The 21,022-nt window shown below is 37.8% G+C and overlaps 1 protein-coding gene across 24 annotated transcripts in view; it reads right to left on the bottom strand.

The window, feature by feature from the left end:
• The window catches only part of ARHGAP20 (Rho GTPase activating protein 20), a 109,437-nt gene that overhangs the window by 46,818 nt on the left and 41,597 nt on the right, over positions 1 to 21,022 (bottom strand). For 23 of the 24 annotated variants that reach the window (XR_014815228.1, XR_014815223.1, XR_014815221.1 and 20 more), the window contains exon 3: positions 4,931 to 5,095. Coding sequence is in view for 7 of the 24 variants with exons in the window: in XM_084975996.1 (XP_084832122.1) it covers positions 4,931 to 5,095 (165 nt within the window). In the remaining 17 variants the exon portion in view is untranslated. Of the gene's footprint in view, positions 1 to 4,930; positions 5,096 to 11,359; positions 11,404 to 21,022 lie in introns of those variants that run through there. The other variant, XM_084976001.1, reaches the window with a different exon arrangement.

Raw genomic sequence — 21,022 nt, forward strand, 5'->3', positions numbered from 1 at the left:
TGGCCACCTTTGAAACATTTGGTGTGTTGGTCCTCATGCCTGCATTTATGGCAGCAAATAGCCATAAATGTGTGACTTATTTTTCTGTATGTTGAGCACGGCATTTGGATTAAAAATCTAATTTTAAACTTACTGCTATTATAAAAAATTAATTCATTTATTATTTATAACTTGCTCATTTCCAAAAATTTTTGAGTGGCTGACCAAAAGATTAAAAATAAACGTTATATTAAAATATTTATAAAATTTTCACCTTGAGAGGTAGATGCACTAAAAATATATATATAATTAATTAAAGAAATTTACTGAGTAGTTAATAAGACTTTCTAGTTTTTAAAAGCAAAGGTTATTTTAAATTTCCTTTCTGAAAATTTTGTTCATACCATTTCCTCTCATATTTTAACTAGAACAGAAAAACTGTAGGCTGAAAACAGACTAAGCTAAACTGGAAAAAAAAAGACACCAGGAATTATTACTTAATTCCTAATTTGAGTTGCTACAATTAATATTTATCTTTGAGTACCCAGGTGATCTACTTTAAATTAGTAATGAAATTACTATTTGACAATTTCTACCTAATGCCTCTTAGAACTGTGATATTGAAACCATCAAATCTCTTGACCCAGTTCACAGATTTAATGTTCATAATGGACCTGAAACTTAAATAGTTAGAAGACACAGGTAAGGATAAAGAAAATTCCCCAGGCAAACTTGGGTACTTCCTATCATTCAGGAGGAAACACTAAAGCTAAAATGAAATCAAAGATACTTCATATGGAAATATCTGTGAAACTCCTCATGGAATGTTTAAAGCTAAAATCCTTCAGTAGGATTTATAAAGTGAAAAGAGATTTTGCAGCAAGCATATAAATAAAGGATAATCTAAATCCAAAGCCTCATCTATGCTTCCTGTAGGACATACAATTAAAACATAATAGAAAAGTGCTCTGTGGCACAATAGCTTCATTCTATATTTCATTTCAGTATTATTCACCCTATTTCTATAAATAAACAGATTTTTTAAAGTAAAACAGACTCGAAGTAAAATCTTACTTCCTTTTCTTCTTTTAAAAATCTTATTTCTTAATGGCAGCTATTTAGGTAATAAAAAGCTGAAATGATGAATCTTTTGGAAGGAAAAGTATGTTTCTATATTTCTTTTCATACATTTCGTGTTTTTTTTTTTTTTTTTTTTAATGTAGACCTCTCTTTATATTAGCTACTTCAGATACTATGTGGGAACTTGTACTTCAGTTTATCCAGAAAAAGGGGTCATTCCAACAGTCCTTCCCTAGATCAATAAAGTGCCAAGATTATCCTTCTTATACAAAAAACAAGGAGCTGTCTAAAAGTGTAAACAATATTTCCATCTTACTGTTGGTTACTACTTCTTGGTCAATACTTATTGAGAACTTACCATTGGCCCAGTCACTGATGCAAATAGTTTACATGTTATTATTTAGTTGAACCCTCAAACATTTATAGATAAGGAAATGTTGTTACAAGGAGATTAAGTAATTTGTCACAAGTCAAGCAGAATCTGAAAGCGAAAGGGTTGACTCTTGGGCTTATTTACACACATAACCATTATATACTTATAAAAAAGCCCTGGATATAGCCATTCTTACGAAGCATCTGGAGGGGACTATGTTTCCATGATTTCTCCTTCAGCTTTTCTATTTTGAGCCTTTTTCGAATCTCACCTACAAGGCTTTCTGATGGGACTGTTTATTATGGAGGTGGGGGGAGAAATCTCATGAACATGTATGTCCATAAAGTTAGGAAATATTTAAAACAAGTACTCTAATAAAGCTTTATATTTAGATGAAGAGTCTTAGGGTCAGAGTTTCTTCAGATTTTTCACTTTCGATTTCTAATAGAAATTTAAAAGTATGAATCTTTTAAATGTGAACTGGCTGAGAAAAACAAAACAACCTTCTCACCCACTGAAATCAACTATTTCTAGAATGCAGTCCCTTACCACAAAATAATTAAGATAAAATATATATTTATTTTCTTATTCTTTGGTCTTAATACTGGAAGGAATCCCAGTGCACTGTTGAAATACACAGGACTCTAGGGAGATTCCCTCCTTTCTACGATGGAGATGGTCCATTATACATGTTTTAGGGTAGATAACACGGTATATTCCACAAATGCCTGATGGCAATTCTACTGGGTAGTGAATTAATAATCAGAACTTACTCTCATTTCATCTTTTCGATCTAAACAGAATTCATCATTACCTCCCTATTTGTTTAGGAAATAAAATACGAGAATAGTGATGGCTAAAGAGTATGTGAAATAACCACTTTCCCTTCCCTTCAGTAAATTACAAATAGGTACTCTATGGCTATTAACAGAAAATATCAATTTCTTCCCAAATACTCTGATGCTCATAAACATTAAAAATCTCATTTTTTTAAAAAAAATGTAAAGCTATGATTCTATGGCTTAATTGGGAGTGATTCCTCTGCTTCCTCATTTTACTTATATTTTTCTCACTTGGTGAGTTTGGGAAAAAGTTATCTATTGTGGTCTTGGAAGGCTGTTTATTTATTTATTAAGTTATTTTTATTTTTCCACTATCATTGGTTTACAGTGTTCTGTCAATTTCTACTGTACAGCAAAGTGACCCAGTGGAAGGCTGTTTTTATGTGGCAGCAGTCTCCTGCTCGCATAGCCTTGATCTCGCCATCCATGTCTTATGTATGATATAGCATAACATTTATGGCATAACTTTAGGTGTGATGGTACAGATAGTAGAAAAAAGCACTTAAAGTGTTTACCATTCTTTAATGACCAAAAATATCTTTGATGAGATTGACTTTGCTAAACTACTCTTTTATGATGTTTCATAAACAATGAGAAAGGGGGACAGAGCAAGTTGCAACCACTATGTGTTAGGTTGGATCTTAACTGCACTGGCATTTAGTGTTGAATGAAAAGTGAATTCATTTGGTTACCTCTAAGGTATACCCCACATATATCTTCATCCATCATTTAACTGCCATTTCCCAGGTTAAAGGCGTCTTTATTTCTTTATTTAAAATTTTTTTTTTATTTTGGCCTCTTTATTTCTCATCAGATCTACTATAATAACCTCCTGTCCAGTCTTCTTGCTTCTACTCTGTCTATCCTCTAATCTATTACCTATTACAGCCAGAAAAATATTCTAAAAATATGTAGCACACTATGCTACTTCCTTGGTTAAAACTACTTGGAATAAAATCCAAATGTCTATCATAGCCCTTGTAGTGCCCAGCCTCCAAGATGCCCCAATGATTCTGGCTTCCTGATATTCACATTTTGGTGTAGTTCCCTTCCAACGGTACCAAGGTTGATCTGTGCAGCTAATAGTATACATCAGGAATGAGAGTATACCCCTTGAATATTAGGTTATAAAAGAAGGCAGCTTCTATGTCGGGTGTTTTCTCCTTTACACCCTATCCTCCTCATTCTCATGGATCTTTCGCTCTGAAGGAAACATTACCATATTATGTGTAGCCCTCTGGAGAGACCTACATGGAGATGAACTTTAGCTGCTAGCCAACAGCCATTAAGGACCTAGGCCTGCCAGGATCCAGATGAGCAATCTGGGAGGTTTCAAGATTCTCTAGCTCCAGTTAAGCTTTGAGATGACTATAACCCTGCTCAACAGCTTGATTGCAACCTTATGAGGGCCCTTGAGCCAGAACCACCAGCTAAGCCACTCCTAGATTCTTGACTCAGAGAAATGTATAAACTGTTACATTTTGTGATAATTTGTTATACAGCAACAGATAATTAATGCAGCCCACAAAAATCCTTGTATATTTCTCCAATCTCAATTTATATTATTCTCCTCCTGCTTATTATGCTCCAGTGACACAGGCTTTCTTTCACCTCCTCCAAAGGGCCAAGCTTTTTCCACCACCTTTGTACTTGCTGTTCCCTCTGCCTAGAATGCTCATCTTCCTAATGTCTGAATGGCTAGTTCTTTTTCATTCATCATTGACTTTTTTCCCACTGCTTATACCTGCCTAACACATACCTCATATTTCACTTCACCCTGTTTTCTGCATAGTACTAAGTACAATCTATGATTTCCTCCAGACACTCTAGAATGAAAGCATCAAGAAAGAAGACGATACACATCACATTCTTCACTGTACCCGTCCACCCACCCTATTTTTCAGGGCATGGGACAGAGTGGGAGCTAAATGAACACTTGTTGAGTGAGTAAATAATTGAAACTTATTTTTAAACCAAATCAAAACAAAACAAACATAAAACTCACTTCAGATATTAGTTATGATAATAGAGGCCAGATTTTTTTTTTTGGTCTTTTTGCCATTTCTTGAGCTGCTCCCACAGCACATGGAGGTTCCCAGGCCAGGGGTCGAATCGGAGCTGCAGCTGCTGGCCTACGCCAGAGCCACAGCAACTCGGGGATCCGAGCCACGTCTGCGACCTACACCACAGCTCACGGCAACGTCAGATCCTTAACCCACTGAGCAAGGCCAGGGATCGAACCCGCAACCTCATGGTTCCTAGTTGGGTTCATTAACCATTGAGCCACGATAGGACTCCAAGGCCAGATATTTTTAATTAAGAATTGCAGAGAAAGGTTATCTTGGAGTTCCTGTTGTGGCTCAGTGGTAATGAACTGGACTAATATCCATGAGGATGTGGGTTTGATCCCTGGCCCCACTCAGTGAGCTAAGGATCCAGTGTTGCTGTGAGCTGTGGTGTAGATTGCTGACACGGCTCAGATCTGACATTACTGTGGCTGTGGTGTAGGCCGGCAGCTGCAGCTCCGATTTGACCCCTAGTCTGGGAACTTCCACATGTGGCAGGTGCAGCAATTAAAAAAAAAAAAAAAGTTACCTTTGCCAGTGGAAATGCAATTTTATAATGATAACCAGGAAAGAGTGTCCATTATACTTACTTGACTTTGGCCACAACAAACAGATCGTTGAAAAGGAAAAGATATCTCTCCTGCCTCTGCAGGCCTCTTTTGAGTTCTACCCGACCATCAATTAGCAGAGTCCTATTGGAGCATTCAAATGATGACAAAAATGCACACGTGTCCACACTAGCAGTAGGACTTTCTCTGTAACAGATCAAACACCACAGATATTTAGTCAAGTGATCAAGTATAGCATTGAGTTTCTACAAAAAATTATAGCCAATAGTTGGTCAAGAAATATAAAGCTCAGGAATTCCCTTGTGGTACTAGCAGGTTAAGGATTCGGCATTGTCAGTGCAGCAGCTTGGGTCACTGCTATAGTATGGGTTTGATCCCTGCCCCAGGAACTTCTACATGTTGTGGGTGCAGCCAAAGTAAAAGAAATATAAAGCTCTACAATTTTTTTTTAATTCAATGCTATAGTTTCCTAACTGGTCCCTCAGACTATCTCCATAGTAGTCTTTAACATTACATTATAAAATTTTTCACACAAAAAGCAAAATTAAAAGTTTCATAATAAATATATGTACATCCCAATGTAGATTCTACTGTTAAAATTTTACTATACTTCCTTCATCAGATACCTATCCAATCCTCTCTCTATCAATTCATTTTATTTTTAGCATTTCAGTGTAGCAATACATTTCCCCCTAAATTCTTCAGCATGTACATCATGCCCAATGAAATGTACAACTCCTAGATGTATATTTCCTGACCCTTATCAAAATATAAAACATTATCACTCCAAAAAATTTCCCCCTGACCCTTTTCAGTTGTTACATTAATTAGCTAAAGATAGGGTCTATGTATTGGCCCCTGGGTTGTTTATCCATGTTACAGACTGAGTTCCATTAGCTCCAAAGTCTGTTGGCACCAAACTAACATTTTTATATACTCAATTATTTTTTTAAAATCCCAAACATTTTTAGTCATTGACAGTTTGTCTGCTTTGTTTATTGTACAAAACTAAACCTGACATCTGCTAGCCACTGACAAGATAGAATTTTGTGGTTATAAGCCCCTAAGTCACTACCACCCTTTGGAGCTCTCTGCCCAGACTCTCCACTGGGCTGCTGAGTGCCATCACTTAGACCCGTAATCTCCAGAGACACTCACTCCAATTTCCTTCGCCCCAGGAATGCTACCGCCCTCCTCCTCTTCTCGATGGTGGTCCTTTGGCCATAAGCTTCTAGATAGTCTGCTGTGAGGGATTTCCTTTCTTATGCAACCCTGTCCAATGGTCATATCTTTTTCATTGGTTAGCACTCAAATCCCTCAGATTCCTTACAACAGTCAACCTTTAATTCATCATCTCTAAGGCAACCATTATTATGATTTTTTCCAACTGAAAATTAGTTTTGTCTATTCTAGAATTTCACAATCTTAGTATGTGTTAGGTATTTTTTACTTAGCACTTTTTGGTTACATTTATTAGTAATCCACTCCTTTATATTGTTGAACAATATTCCACTATATAAATGTATCAATTTGTTTATTCATTCTCCTATTGATGAGCTCTTTCCAGGTTTTAGCTATTATGAATAAAGCTGTTATTAAACTTGTACTGGTCCTTTTATGACCTGTTTTCATTTTTCTTGGACACATACCTCACAGCAGAATTGCTGCGTAATAGAGGAGACGTGTTTAATATTAGAAAAAAACCTATAAGTTAGTTTTCCAAAGTGGTTGTACCAATTTATATATTCAACAATATTGCAGGACAATTCTAGTTGCTTTGCGACTATGTCAACATTTGGCATTGTCAATCTTTTAAATTTGGTAATTCTATTGGATATATAGTAGTGTCTCATTAAAATTTTAATTTTCATTTCTCTGATGACTAATTATGTTGAACACCAAATTGTTTCCAAATTTTTTGCCTACTTAAAAAAAATTGGGTTATGTATCTTTTCATTAGTGAGCTGTAGGAATTTTTTATATATCCTGGATCTATCCAGCTATCTATATATTTATCTATCTACCTCTTGGAGATAGATACACACATACGCACACATCTATACACATATGCACATACAGGTCCATGTATACATGTCACCTCTGTCAAGTGTTTTGCAAATATTTTCTCCTAGTCTGTGATTTTCCCATACATTTTCTTAAAACTTAAAAAAGTTTTTAACTTTGATGAAGTCTAATTTATCATTTTTTTAAGTGGTATTTGCTTTTTATCTCCTTTTCTAAGTCTTGCCTGCCCCCAAGTTATGAAGATACATACGCTCCTATGCTTCCCACTAAAATCTGTATGATTTCAGTTTTTACATCTAAGTCTATAATCTATCTTTAATTTTGTTTTATGATATAAGGTAAGGCCACATTTTGTTTTTCTGTATGAATACCTTATTATCCCAGCACCATGTGCGCAAAGATTTTCCTTTCCTCAGTGGATTGTTTTGGTACCTTTGTTGAAAAATCATATGATTACAGAGGATGAGTCTATTTCTGGGCTCTCTATTATGTTTCACAGATCTATTTAAGAATTAATCTATAGGAGTTCCTATTGTGGCACAGTGGAAATGAATCCAACCAGTATCCACAAGGATGAGGGTTTGATCCCTGGCCTTGCTCAGTGGGTTGGGGATCTGGTGCTGCCATGAACTGTGGTGCAGGTCACAGATGCAGCTCAGATCCTGTGCTGTTCTGGCTGTGGCATAGGCTGGCAGCTATAGCTCCAATTCAACCCCTAGCCTGGGAACTTCCATATGCCACAAGTGCGGCCCTAAAAAGCAAAGATAAATAAACAAATAAATAAAAAAGAATTTAAAAAAATAATCATTGCCAGAACTGCACTGCCTTATCATTTTATCTTTTCAGTAAATCATGAAATTAGGACATATAAATCTACCAACTTTTCTCTTTAAAAATTGCTTTGGATAATCTGAGTCCTCTGTATTTACATATATATTTTTGAGGTTAACAGAGGTGAAGAACACAGGAGAAAGGGCCTTTCAAGGCTGGGGTAAAAGAGATGAGGGCAGTGTCACATATACTGAGTGTGAAATTACCAGTGGACTAGGTGGCATGGGCAAATAAGGCAGGTAGCCAGCGCTTGGAAGAGATTATCACAAGTGGAAATGTAGATATGTAATCATACAAAGACAGCTGCATAAACAGTACTATGGGAATGACTATATCTGTTCATGGAAAGAGCACAGAATAAGTAAAAAGGTAGAAACACATCCCTGAAAAAAATTATTTGAAGGGGTGCCGAAAGGAGGAGAATCTGTGAGCAAGACAGACTGGTGAATAAAGCAGCAGAAAAGAATAAAAAGCAGTGGTGATCTTTGGTGCTGAAACTGGTAGAAGGGGATAACAAGGTGAGGACAGAGAAGGTATTGAAGAAAATATCATCAGCTGGTTATTAAGACCTTCATGAAAACAGTTCCAGGAGTTCCCACTGCAGCAGGGTGGGTTAAGGATCTGGTATTGTTTCTGCAGTGGCTCAGGTTGCTGCTGAGGTGCAGGTATGACTCAGCTTAGAACAGTGGGTTAAGGATCCAGTGTTGCCACAGCTGTGGGGGAGGTTGCAGCTGCAGCTTGGATCCAATCCCTGGCCCAGGAACTTCAACATCCTGAGGGTGTGCCAAACAAAAACAAAAACAAAAAAGTTCCAGGAAAATGGTGAGGGCAGAACTCCAAAGGTATGTAGTCTAAGGTGAGGAGTGAAAGAATCAAAGGCAGGAACTCTATTTTTTTTTTTTTTTTTCTTTTTAGCAGCTTAACACTGGACAGCAACACTAAGAGGTAAGGGAGGAAGAGGAGAGAAACAACACCTAAGCCCTGAAAGTAGGTCTTATTATCCTTCATTTTACAGATTTGGAAGGTGATGTTCCTGTAGTTAAAATATACTTCTATTAAGTGAATGGGATATACAAGTAAGTACATTCAAAATATATACTTTAAAGTGTTTCATGGAGCCTTTCAAAAGGACAAGTACTTCATTCATACTGACTCAGATCCCTCCTCCAGCCATGGTGGTTGAGCTCAGTAGTTTAGGACTTAATGGGAGGGTGGGGGCAGAAGTGGGCTAATTGAAGACTTTTTGATAAGTAGTGTGACATGGTGAGTTATTTTGCTACCTCAGTTTCCTCACTGTAAAGTAAAGCAGTGTGAGTAAATTAAAAACCTTTATAATTTGCATATATGACTAACCGTAATAACACGTACTCAAAAGATAGAATTAAGATCACTGATGAAAAAGAGGTTGGGCTAAGATGGCAGAGTAGATGCGCCTTTAACTCATATCCTCTCGTGAACACACCAAAACCACAACTATCTGTAGAACAACCATTGACGAAAAAGACCAGAACCTACTGGAAAAAGATCTTGTACAACTAAGGACAGAACCATGACAGGACAGGCAGGATGGGTGGGCTAATGATATGGTCAAGATCCATACACCAGCATGGACAACCCACAAACTAGAGAATAATTACATGGCAGAGGTTCTCCCACAGGAGTGAGAACTCTAAGCTCTACATCAGGCTCCCAGCCCAGGGGTCTTGCACCAGAAAGACAAGCCCCCAGAGCATTTGGCTTTGAACCCCAGCTGGGCTTAATTTTGGAAACCCACCCCACAGGACAGGGGAAATAGAGACTTCTCTCTTAAAGGGCACACCCAAAAATCTTATACACACTGTGACTCAGGCCAAAAGCAGTAATTTAATAGAAGTCTGGAACAGATCTACCTGCTGGTCTTAGAGAGTCTCCCTATGGCTCACCCTGGGGAAATAAGACACTCGTGGCAAAAACTCTTGGAAGCTTCTTCTACCACATGGGTGCTGGTGCTGGTGGGTGTTATTGTGGGGCCCTCCCTCTAGATCATTAGTGCCAAGACCTAGCCCCACTCAACAGCTTGTAGGTACTGCTGGGACACTTCAGGCCAAGCAACTAACTGGGCGAGGACATAGCCCCACCCATCAGAAGACAGGCTGCCTAAATGCCTCCTGAGCCCACAGTTGCCTCTGGACACTGCCCTGCCCACCAAAAGGACCAGAACATCCACCAGTGAGCAGGCATCAGCTCCAGAGTTAATTGGGTCCCCCTTTCTCTACAGAAAACCTACGCTATTCCCTAGACCAGTCTCGGCTATTAGGGAGAATGGGCAGACACTAGACACGAGAAAACCATATTCTGCTGCCTATTACCCAGCCTGCCCAGAGCATTCCAGGCTTTGCCTTGAAACCAGCTGGGCCTCAACCCTGCTCGTTGGCAGGCTGACACAGCATCAGGACAACCTGGACCACATATGCAAATGTGTCAGTAACTGGAACACTCCTCCACCCCCGCCAATGATCTGAAATGAGCTCTGAGATCCCCTGGCTCTGCAGCCAAACTCCAGGACCTGGTTCTGCCTGGCAATAGTCCAGCACTAACCCCAGGACCTGGCTTCACCCATCAGTGGACAGGAGACAGTGCCAGTCCTGTGGACCCTGACTCCGCTCACCAGTGAGCCAACATAAGCCCCAGGGTCCCCTGAAGTTCCATAGTAACCTGCTTTGTGACCCAGTCCCACAATCAGCAGCTGGAAGCCACCTCACAAGGCAGGGCCTGACAAACAACTGGACCTGAAGACAACCAGATCTCTCAGACCACCCACAGAGTCAGCCTGCAGCAACTGAAGAATCCATGCAGCACCTACACAGTGATAGAGGAAAGTGCACTTTTGGGACACACAGGACTTACCCTACAAAGGCAACTTCTCCAAGATCAGGAAACATAATCAATCTACCAGATACATAAAAATAGAAAGAAAAATTTAGGTGAAATGAAACAATAGAGAAAAATGTTCTAGACAAAGGAACAAGATAACACCCCAGGAGAAGAAGACAGTGAAGTGGAGAGGGATTTCAGGGTAGTGACTGTAAAGGTGATCAAAGAACTCAAGAAAAGAATGGATGCACAGAGCAAGAATTTAAAAGTTTACAATGAAGTGTTAAAAAATATAAGGAACAACCAAACAGACATTAAGAATACAATAACTGAAATGAAAAATATACTAGATGGAATCAATAAGAGACCATATGATAAAGAAGAACATATTAGCAAGCTAGAAGCCAGAAAACCACTGGGGTTGAACAGAAAAACGTATGAAAAGGAATAAGGACAGTTTAAGAGAGCTCTGGGACAACATCAAGTACACTTGTATTCCCATTATAGGAGTCCCAGAAGAGAGAGAGAAAGGGGCAGAGAACATATTCAAAGACATAGTAATTGAAAATTTCCCTGCCTAGGAAAAGAAATAGACATCCAAGTCCAAGAAGTGCAGAGAGTCTCACATAGGACCAACACAAAGAAGACTACACCAAGACACACTGTAATTGAAATGGAAAAAAAATTAAAGGTAAAGAGAGAATATTTATTAAGAGCAGCAGGGGAATAGCAGTAACTTACCTACAAAGAAACTCCCATAAGGCTATCAGCTGACTTTTCAGCAGAAAATCTGCAGGCCAGAAGAGAATGACATGATATATTTTAAATAATGAAAGGGAAAAACCTACAACCAAGAAATCTACTCAGCAAGGTTTTCCTTCAGATTTGGAGGAGAGATCAAAAGTTTATAGAGTAGCAAAAGCTAAAATGTTCAGCACCACAAAACCAACTTTAGGATCTGTGGACAGGATGGTGGAGTAGAAGGACTTGAGCTCACTTCCTCTAATGAAAACACCAAAATTGCAACTCACTGCAGGACAACCATCAACAAAATAGACTGGATGCTATCAAAAAAGATATCCTACAACCAAAGACAAAGAAGCCACATCAAGATGGTAGGAGAGGTGATTTCACAATATAAGCAATCCTGTACCTGCCAGGTGGGTGACTCACAGACTGGAAAATTACTATAGGGCAGACTCTCCCACAGGAGTGAGAGTTGCAAAGCCTACATCAGGTTCCCTAGCCTGGGGGTCTGGCATTAGGAGGAGGGGCCCCTGGAGTATCTGGCATTGAGCACCAGAGAGCTTGTGTGCAGGAGCTCCATAGGACTTGGCGGGTGGTGGGGGGGACCGGAGACTCCACTCTTGGAGGGCACACACAGGTTTTCATGTGCACTGAATCCCAGGGCAAAGCAGGGACTCCATAAGCATCTGGGTCACACCTACCAGGGGGTCTTGGAAGGTGTCCTGGAAAAGTAGGGGTCAGAGCAGTTTATAGCAATAAAAGCCTACCTCAGGAAAAAAGAAAAATCCCAAAGAAACAACCTAATCTCATACCTAAAGTAACTAGAGAGAAAGAAGAACAAACAAAACCCAAAGTTAGCAGAAGGAAAGAAATCATAAAGATCGGAGCAGAAATAAATGAAAAAGAAATGAAGAAAACAACAGAAAAGATGAATGAAACTAAAAGCTGGTTCTTTGCAAAGATCAACAAAATTGATAAACCCTTGGCCAGACTAGTCAAGAAAAAGAGAGAGTTCAAATCAATAAAATTAACAATGAAGAATTCCCATTGTGGCTTAGTAGGTAAGGGACCTGATGTTGTCTCTGTGAGGAAGTGGGTTCAATCCCTGGCCTCACTCAATGGGTCAAGGATCCAGCGTTGCCATAAGTTGTGGCATAGGTTGCAGATGGAGCTCAGATCCAGTGTTACTGTGGCTGTGGCATAGGCCCCAGCTGTAGCTCCAATTCGACCCCTGGCCTGGGAACTTCCAGATACCACAGGTGTGGCTGTAAAAATAAAAATAAAATTAAAAAAAATAAGAAACAAAAAAGAAGAAGTGGAGTTTCCAATGTGATGCAGTGGGTTAAGAATGTAACTGCAGTGGCTCAGGTCACTTAAGAGATGTTTGATTTGTGGGCCTGGATGGTAGATTAAAGGATACAGTGTTGCCACACCTGTGGCTTGGATTCCCTGGCCCAGGCACTTCCATATGCCATGGGTGCAGCCATAAAAAGAAGAAAGAAAATAAAAAGAAAAAAAAGAAAAAGGAGAAGTTACAACAGACATCCAGAAATAACAAAGGATCATAAGAGACTACTATAAGCAACTGTACATCAATAAAATGGACAATCTAGAAGAAATGGAAATATTCTTAGAAAGGTACAATCTTCCAAGACAGAACCAGGAAGAAATAGAAAATATAAACAGACCAATCACAAGTGCTGAAATTGAAACTGTGATTAAAAAACTTCCAAAAAACAAAAGTCCAGGACTGAACGGCTACACAGGCAAATTCTATCAAACATTTAGAGAAGAGTTAACACCTATTCTCTGAAACTAATCAATATCACTGATGAATATAGATACAAATATCCTCAATAAAATACTAGCAAACCAAATCCAACAATACATTAAAAGGATCATACACCATGATCAAGTGAGATTTGATTCCAGGGATGCAAAGAATTTTCATTATCTGAAAATCAATCTATGTGATATATACCACATTAACAAATGGAAGAATAAAAACCATATGTTCATCTCAAAAGATACGGAAAACGCTTTTGACAAAATTCAACACCATTTACGATAAAAACTCTCTAGAAAGTGAGCATAGAGGAAACAAAGCTGAACATACTAAAGGCCACAAATGATAAACCCACAGCTAATGTCATACTGAACGATGAAAAGCGAAAAGCATTTTCCTATCAGATCATGAACAAAACAAGGATGGCCACTCTCGCCACTTTTACTCAACATAGTATTGTGTCTTGGCCACAGAAATCAGAGAAGAAAAAGAAATAAAAGGCTAATCTAAAGTAATTAGAGAATTAAAACAATTTTCTTTGTTTGAGGTTCACACATATCAAAGGTTATTTAGGTATTTTTAAAATGGTTTGTGTTTTAAAGTAATTCCAAAGGATTTTGATACATAATAATTCATTTTTCATTTCATAATAATACTTTTTTTTTTTTTGTCTTTTGTCCATATGCTGCACCCACGGCATATGGAGGTTCCCAGGCTAGGGGTCCAATTGCAGCTGTTGCTGCTGGCCTATGCTAGAGTCACAGCAACACCGGATGTGAGCCAGATCTGCGACCTACACCACAGCTCACGGAAACACAGGATCCTCAGCCCACTGAGCGAGGCCAGGGATCGAACCTGCAACCTCATGGTTCCTAGTTGGATTCGTTTCTGCCGCACTGTGATGGGAACTCCAATAGTACTTTTAAATAAGTAGATTTGATGGTGGTGTGTGGAGAATCCACAATGAAGTTAAAAATATTTTTTAAAAACATTTTTTCCAGTATAGATTTATCAATGTCCATGTCCAAAGTCTGTCATGTTAAAGATCTACTTGTATGGCAAGAGATGTTTCGTGATTTTAGCAAACTAAGCACTGGTTACAAAAAGAATCCAACATTCAGACAGTACTCTATAGTAAACATAAACATCTCAGTACTCACATAATTTAAAAAGAAAGAAATATTTGCAGAAGGAAACAAAAACACAAACTACAATCTTAATCAGTGTTTCCTACTTAAAAATGTATTTCTCAATTATGTGATTCTGAACTGCTTATTTTTATTCTGAGTGCAATGTACATGTGTTTATTTTAGTCTCTTAGAGTATGGAAATGGGGAGGAGGGTAAGAATATAACCTTCTATTTAGCCTCTTAATATAGCCTGATTAGGTTTTACAAGGTATAATTAACAGGACTCTAAAATGATCTAACAAACACAAGCAGAGTCTGAGAATTAACCTGCTGTCTGCATCTTATGCATTAACATTCCATTTTCAAATAGGTTTGCTAAGCCATTTCTGAAGGGCAAAAGGGAGTTTTAGGACCTTATTCATTTTTGGCTAAAACTAAATAATGGCTTTCATGGAACTGGGCCACAGTAGTATCTCTTACTATTTATTACTAAGGCTCATTGTTAAAGGGAGTCTCCTTTAAGGTACAGTTTTAAAAGAAATATTGCTTCATCTTAAATCATGAAAGAAAATAAGCTAAAATTCAGAACGCTTCCTGGAAATGTCTATGTTTATAAGTGGTAATCAATTAGTAATTATGATGGTAAGTACTAGGTAAGACCTTGATATCCTCAAAACCTAGCACATGGTCACCACTCATTCCAAATACCATCTCTTCCCTGAAAAATTCCTCTTAATTGAATCCTTAATTGGTATCTCATATATGTAGCACTTATACCCTACCTTGTACCTCTTAAATATCCTTATTTAACGTCTATTGAGTAGATGATCACCATATGATAAATTAGTTATCTGCAATAGTGATAAGGGTTGCCTTTGCTGGGTGGCAGCCATGCACCAGGCACTGGAGACAGATGTGGACCCTAACCTCAAGGAGCCAGCAGTGTGACAGGGGAACTCGACAAGAAATTGCAATGATAAACCAGTGAGGTAAGGGCAATAAGAGAAATGTAGAGTATTGAGGGTACAGGGAGGAGCAAAAGTAGGAGGCCGTACATGAGACTGAAGCGGTTAGGAAAGTTTCTTGGCAGTACCAAAGTCTTAAGGGATGGACAGAACAACGAAGGCTGAAGGGCATTCTCTGCAAAAAGAAGAGCTTGCCAAACACACATGGCATGCTTCAAGATCTGTGAGAAGTTCAAAAAGGCTGGAGTGATGAAGGCCAGAAGAAGAGTAGCAGCAGATGAGGAAGGGGTCATATTATGGATATTTTTCCTACCACATTTAGTTTTTATCTGAAAGCACCAAAAGATTTTAAACAGGACATTGAGTTTTACAATATGTTGGAGAGAATGGAGAGCTGGCAGTGAGAAAAGGATAGACGATACAGAAATATATATATTTTCAAGATATTAAAAATAAAGATTGTTAAAATTTGCAAATGGATTAGCTGTGGGGGTGGGGAGGGGCAGATGGAGAGAGATTTGACTAAAAAAAAAGGAATACAGATGAAATGCCCAGCCTTTATTTATTTACTTATTTTTAATTTATTTTTCATCCAACAAATCCCTGGTGAGCATCTCTCTGGTGGCTAGGCACCATGCTAAATGGTAAACACATGGGGTAAACAACTTAGATGTACCCTCTACTCTTAAGGAATCACGAGTCTAGTTCTACCACCAGATATCTGTATGATATCCATTTGCCCCTCCCCACCCACATGACTAATCAATTATTTGTTGCTTGGTTCAATTTGTATTACAGGTTGAAAACCTTAATCCATAGTCATGTTTGCTTGTTTGTTTATTTATTTATTTATTTTTTGCCTTTTTTCAGAGCCGCACCAGCAGCATATGGAAGTTCCCAGGCTAGGGGTCCAATCGGAGCTACAGCTGCCAGCCTACACCAGAGCCACAGCAACACCAGATCCGGGCCGCATCTGCGACCTACACCACAGTTCACGGCCACACCAGATCCTTAACCCACTGAGCGAGGCCAGGGGTCAAACCCGCAACCTCATGGTTCCTAGTCGGATTTGTTAACCACTGCGCCATGACAGGAACTCCCATAGTTATGTTTTATTTGGCCCACAGAGAGGTTTCAAAAATGTGATTTTGATTGCTCAGTTCACCACATTCCCTCTCTTTCTACTTCTTTACTATGATTCCTGCACCTCTCAGGGACCTGAAAGCATTTAAGTTGATGATTCTTGCCTTAGTATTTTTTTTAATTTTAAGTTATTTAAAAAAATTATGATAAAATATATATAAAATAAAGATCACTTTATTTCAAAATGTAAAATTCAGTGGCATTTAGTATATTCACCATGTTGTACAACTGCCACCACTACCCAGTTCCTGAATATTTTCATCATTCCCAAAGGAAAACCTGTACGCATTAATGAATCACTCCCCACTCCTCATTCCATGGAGTCCCTGGCAACCACTAACTTCTGGTTTTATGGATTTGCCTATTCTGAATATTTCATACTGTATTATAATATATGGCCTTTCATGTATCGTTTCTTTCACTTAGCATGTTTTCAGGGTTCATCCATATTGTAGCATGAATTAGTACTTCATTCCTTTTTACTGATTAATGGTATTCACCTGCATGAATATACCACACCTGTTTATCCATTCATTAGTTGAGCGACATTTGGACTGTTTCCACCTAATGCCTCCTGTGAACAGTGCCTTTATAAAATTCATGCAAATATTTTTGTTAGAGTATCTGGTTTTTTTTTTTTTCCTTTTGAGTATATACCCAGGAGTGGAATTTCTGGATTATGTGGTAATTCCATGTTTAAATTATTGAGGAACCATCAAACTCTTTTCCACAGTGGCTATACCATTTTACAACCCCATCAGCAATGTATAAGGGTTCTACTGCTACTTTTGATTCTTTTCTATTTTGTTCCTCATATATGATGATATCTTATGTTTAAGGACATTCTAACTAAAAAAAAAAAAAAAATCTCCTGAGTCTAGATCCTCATAAACTATTTAGTTTCCAATAAGCTCCTAAGTGGACTCTCTACTTCCTTACTCTCTTCTCACTTCCTCAGTCTACACTTCTCATTTCTTTCATCTACATATTAATCTTCCTGAAGTATATTTTCAAAGCATGCCATATACATTGTTTAGAGTAAGCCCAACTCATTAATCTAGTATAGATGTTCTAGTGTCTACTTTACCCTACCTACCTGGTTACGATAGTATGTTAGGTTAGAATTCTTCGTATTGCCTGTGTAAAAGTAGCCCCAGTGAGTCATGGAGAATAAATTAGCCCAGAAGTAATTGAGAAGAAAAAGAGATAATTACTGAAATGATGCTACCAAAACCCATTACAAACATCAAAATTATATCTTTTCCAACAATACAAATCTGTCCATTAGATAGTCATGACTATCTCAAACACTTCAAACACTAAAAGCACATTTTCAGGAAATCTAGTCTAAAGCAATCATCTGTATCATTGATGGAATGAAACATGAAAAAGTACACTTTAATAGTCATCATCTATGTAAAATCACATTCAAATTACCAAAGAAAACTATATAGAGAGATTAAAACATGATGTGGTTGTATGTAATATGTACTATTAATTCCACTTCCAAATTAACATCAAATTAAATGATATAATGTAGCTCATATTACACAGTCTGAATTCTGATTTGATATTACAGAACAGAGCCTAGTGATAATGATAACATCAGGACCAAAATGAACTAACCTAGGATAAGGGCTAGTAGGATACAGGGATGAATGGTTGGATAAAGTAAACGAGGCTAAGAAATACAGAAAGGAGAACTTTTAAATTATCATCAAAATTGATTACAACAGGCAGCATAAGTGATATAACAACAATCTTATATCAATGATATTACTATTTAAAGAGCAGGAAAAACATAAACATTAAATAAGCAAAGACAGAACAGCAGCACGGAAGGAGAGAGTGAAGGACCGAGAAGGACACTCATGGACAGTTACACTAACAGAGCAAGATCCATACACAAAGGGGTATTACCTGCACAGAAAAGAGTAAACTACATAACCTCTTCATTGCCCTGACACAGAAGGTGCTCAACACCATCCATTAGGAATTCACTTAGCACAAAACACTCGTCAAGACTTTAGAAGAAGAAAGAGAGCAAGATCTTATGAGCCCTGTCTCTGGGAACTTAAAAAAAGTACATACAAATTATATACAATGATGTAATCCAGTTTAGAACTTCAAATTTTTCCAGTGAAAATAACACCACCTGAAGAAGAACAGCTCTACTTCATTATGAACACATGAGTAGGAACAGAAAGATTCCAACTACACAGTAGAGAAACTTTAAACCAATTTAGTCACTTGTGTGGCCTGCTGACTTAAAAATACTGTTTATCTTAAATATCAACTAAGTAAAACTGGTTTGGATCAGCTTCTTGAATCAGATAAGAATGCCATATATATTCAAGGTACTCAAGGAAATTTATATGTAGTGATTACAATGTGCTATGGTTATATGATAGTTTGTTTACTGATTCAACAGTGAACCAAGTCACCAATATACCACGTAGGCACTCCTGTAGTTTGAATAGTTTGGTTAGGTAATAATTATACAACGATATAATGGAAGGAACAAAAGGATCATACCTGATTAAAGGTAGTTCTATCTACAATTTCTGGATCTGTTAAAGTTAAAAAATATCTCATAATTTCTAATTAAGAAATATACTTATGAATTAGAAAGTCCTTAAGGCAGTATACTCAAGGTAGTGATTTAAGTTATCCACCACCTCCAGCTCACTTAGGTCAAAATGTCAATGTTCAGGTTGATACATAAATGAGTTGTTTGAATTAGTTGATTCGTAAGTAATGGAGGAGACAGCATTGATAGGCAACTTTATTGCTGACCCTTGAACAACATGGGTTTGAGCTGCAATAGTTCACTAATACATGGATTTTTTTTTCAGTACTATAGTACTACAGGATCCGTGGTTGAAGCCATGAATGTGGAGGAACTACTGATATGGAGGGACAACCGTAAGTTATATGTAGATTTTTCAACTGCATGGAAGGTCAGTGCCCTTAAGCCCCCTTCCTTGTTTGAGGGTCGACTGTACTATTTTACCAATATACCTGCATAATACATTTCAAAACAAGGAAGAACAGCATAATAAGTACTTGCTTTAAGACATTTTTAAAAGAAAATTATAGCAATGAGTTGGTTGAAGGCTCTTAAAAAAATTCATTAGAGGCTTCAAAATGCATAAGCACATTCCTGGTTTTGATAAATCTATTTTAATTTAAATCACTTGGGAAATAAAAAAAATGAACTTTTTAGTGGCTGCTAAATGTAAAGTTGAACAGTAAAAGATTATTTTAATCCAATGTGTTGTTTTTCTATACTGAGATGGATAAACCATTTGAAGAAGTTTAACTTTTATTTTTAAAATCCTAATCATAGTCCATATTTACAAATAACCTGCTCAGTCACTTACACACTAATGATTGCCTACAGTGCATTAAGCACTATGCAAGGCACTTGGGATAATGCTGTCAATTAAGCAGTCAGGCACCATGCAAAGAATTTCACCCCTTTTATTCTGAATGAGAGAAGAAGATGGGAAGGATTGGACAGAAAAGTGACAGGATCTACATGGTGAACAGGGTGGAAGGAGGCAAAGTTGACATGTGTAATAAATACCTGCTTAAAGAAAATTAAAAAATAATCTTATGAGTTAGCTAAAATTCCTTAAATAACAATTCATTAGAGGCTTTTTGACATACAGTAACTTATGAGAGAAATAATGGCGGTTTGGTAGCTGTGGAAGTGGCAAGAAATTGTTCTATTCTGGATATATTCAAGGTAGAACTTAACAGGATTTGATGATAGACTGATTTTTGGCATGAGCAAGTGGGGTAGGGGTGGGACTAAGAAATTCTGTTTTAGACATGTATACGTAAAGTAACAATTAGACATAAAAATGGCGATGTTAAAGCTATGAATGAGATCAGGTTATGTAGGGAGTGAGTATAGACAGCAAACAGGTTCAAGCACTGACCCAGGAGCACGTCAACATTTGGAAGTTGGCAAAGAAGGGGACACAAGCAAAGTAGAATAAGCTGGCTAACTGTAAACAAAACCAAGAAGCCCAGGGAAGAAGGGAGAGATGGGGTATCCAACACCACAGAAAGGTCAAGGATGATGATTTGACCCCTGGACTTAGCCTTGTGGCGGTCACCAGTGACCCTGTCAAAAGCAATTCTGGTAGGTATTCATGAAGAAACGTCAAATTTAGGTAACTGATGATTCCATAGAATCATCATATAGTTTGTCCAAAACCATATACAATTCCTGGAAAAAAGGTGTTTAAATGATAGCAAATAAAATAGGAAATAACACAAAAGAAGTCTCTAACTCCAAGAAAGTGCTAATAAAATGGTCCTGGCCACTATTTGGTAGAGCTATTACCAAGCTCTAACAGTATTCTCTCGCTAGAACAGATAAAACAACTAAACTGAATAGAACATAAAAGCTATCACAATTATAGCATATATTTTCATGTATTTCAGAAAATTCTCTCCATAGTACTAAGGAAGTACCTTCCCTCTGAGGATGAAAGGCATGCTTTCTCATGCTCAGCAGCAATAATTTTTATCAAACACTTGCAGCTTTTTCAATGTTGAAGTCAAGACAAGAATCAGTTAATATGACACAGGGAAAAGATGTCAGAACACAGTCTTTGAC

The sequence above is a fragment of the Sus scrofa genome, chromosome 9 (assembly GCF_054392235.1).
Source record: "Sus scrofa isolate SSC_HxYL_T2T_F1_AM1 chromosome 9, Sscrofa_HxYL_maternal_Yorkshire_Landrace_v2.0, whole genome shotgun sequence".
Lineage (NCBI taxonomy): Eukaryota > Metazoa > Chordata > Mammalia > Artiodactyla > Suidae > Sus > Sus scrofa.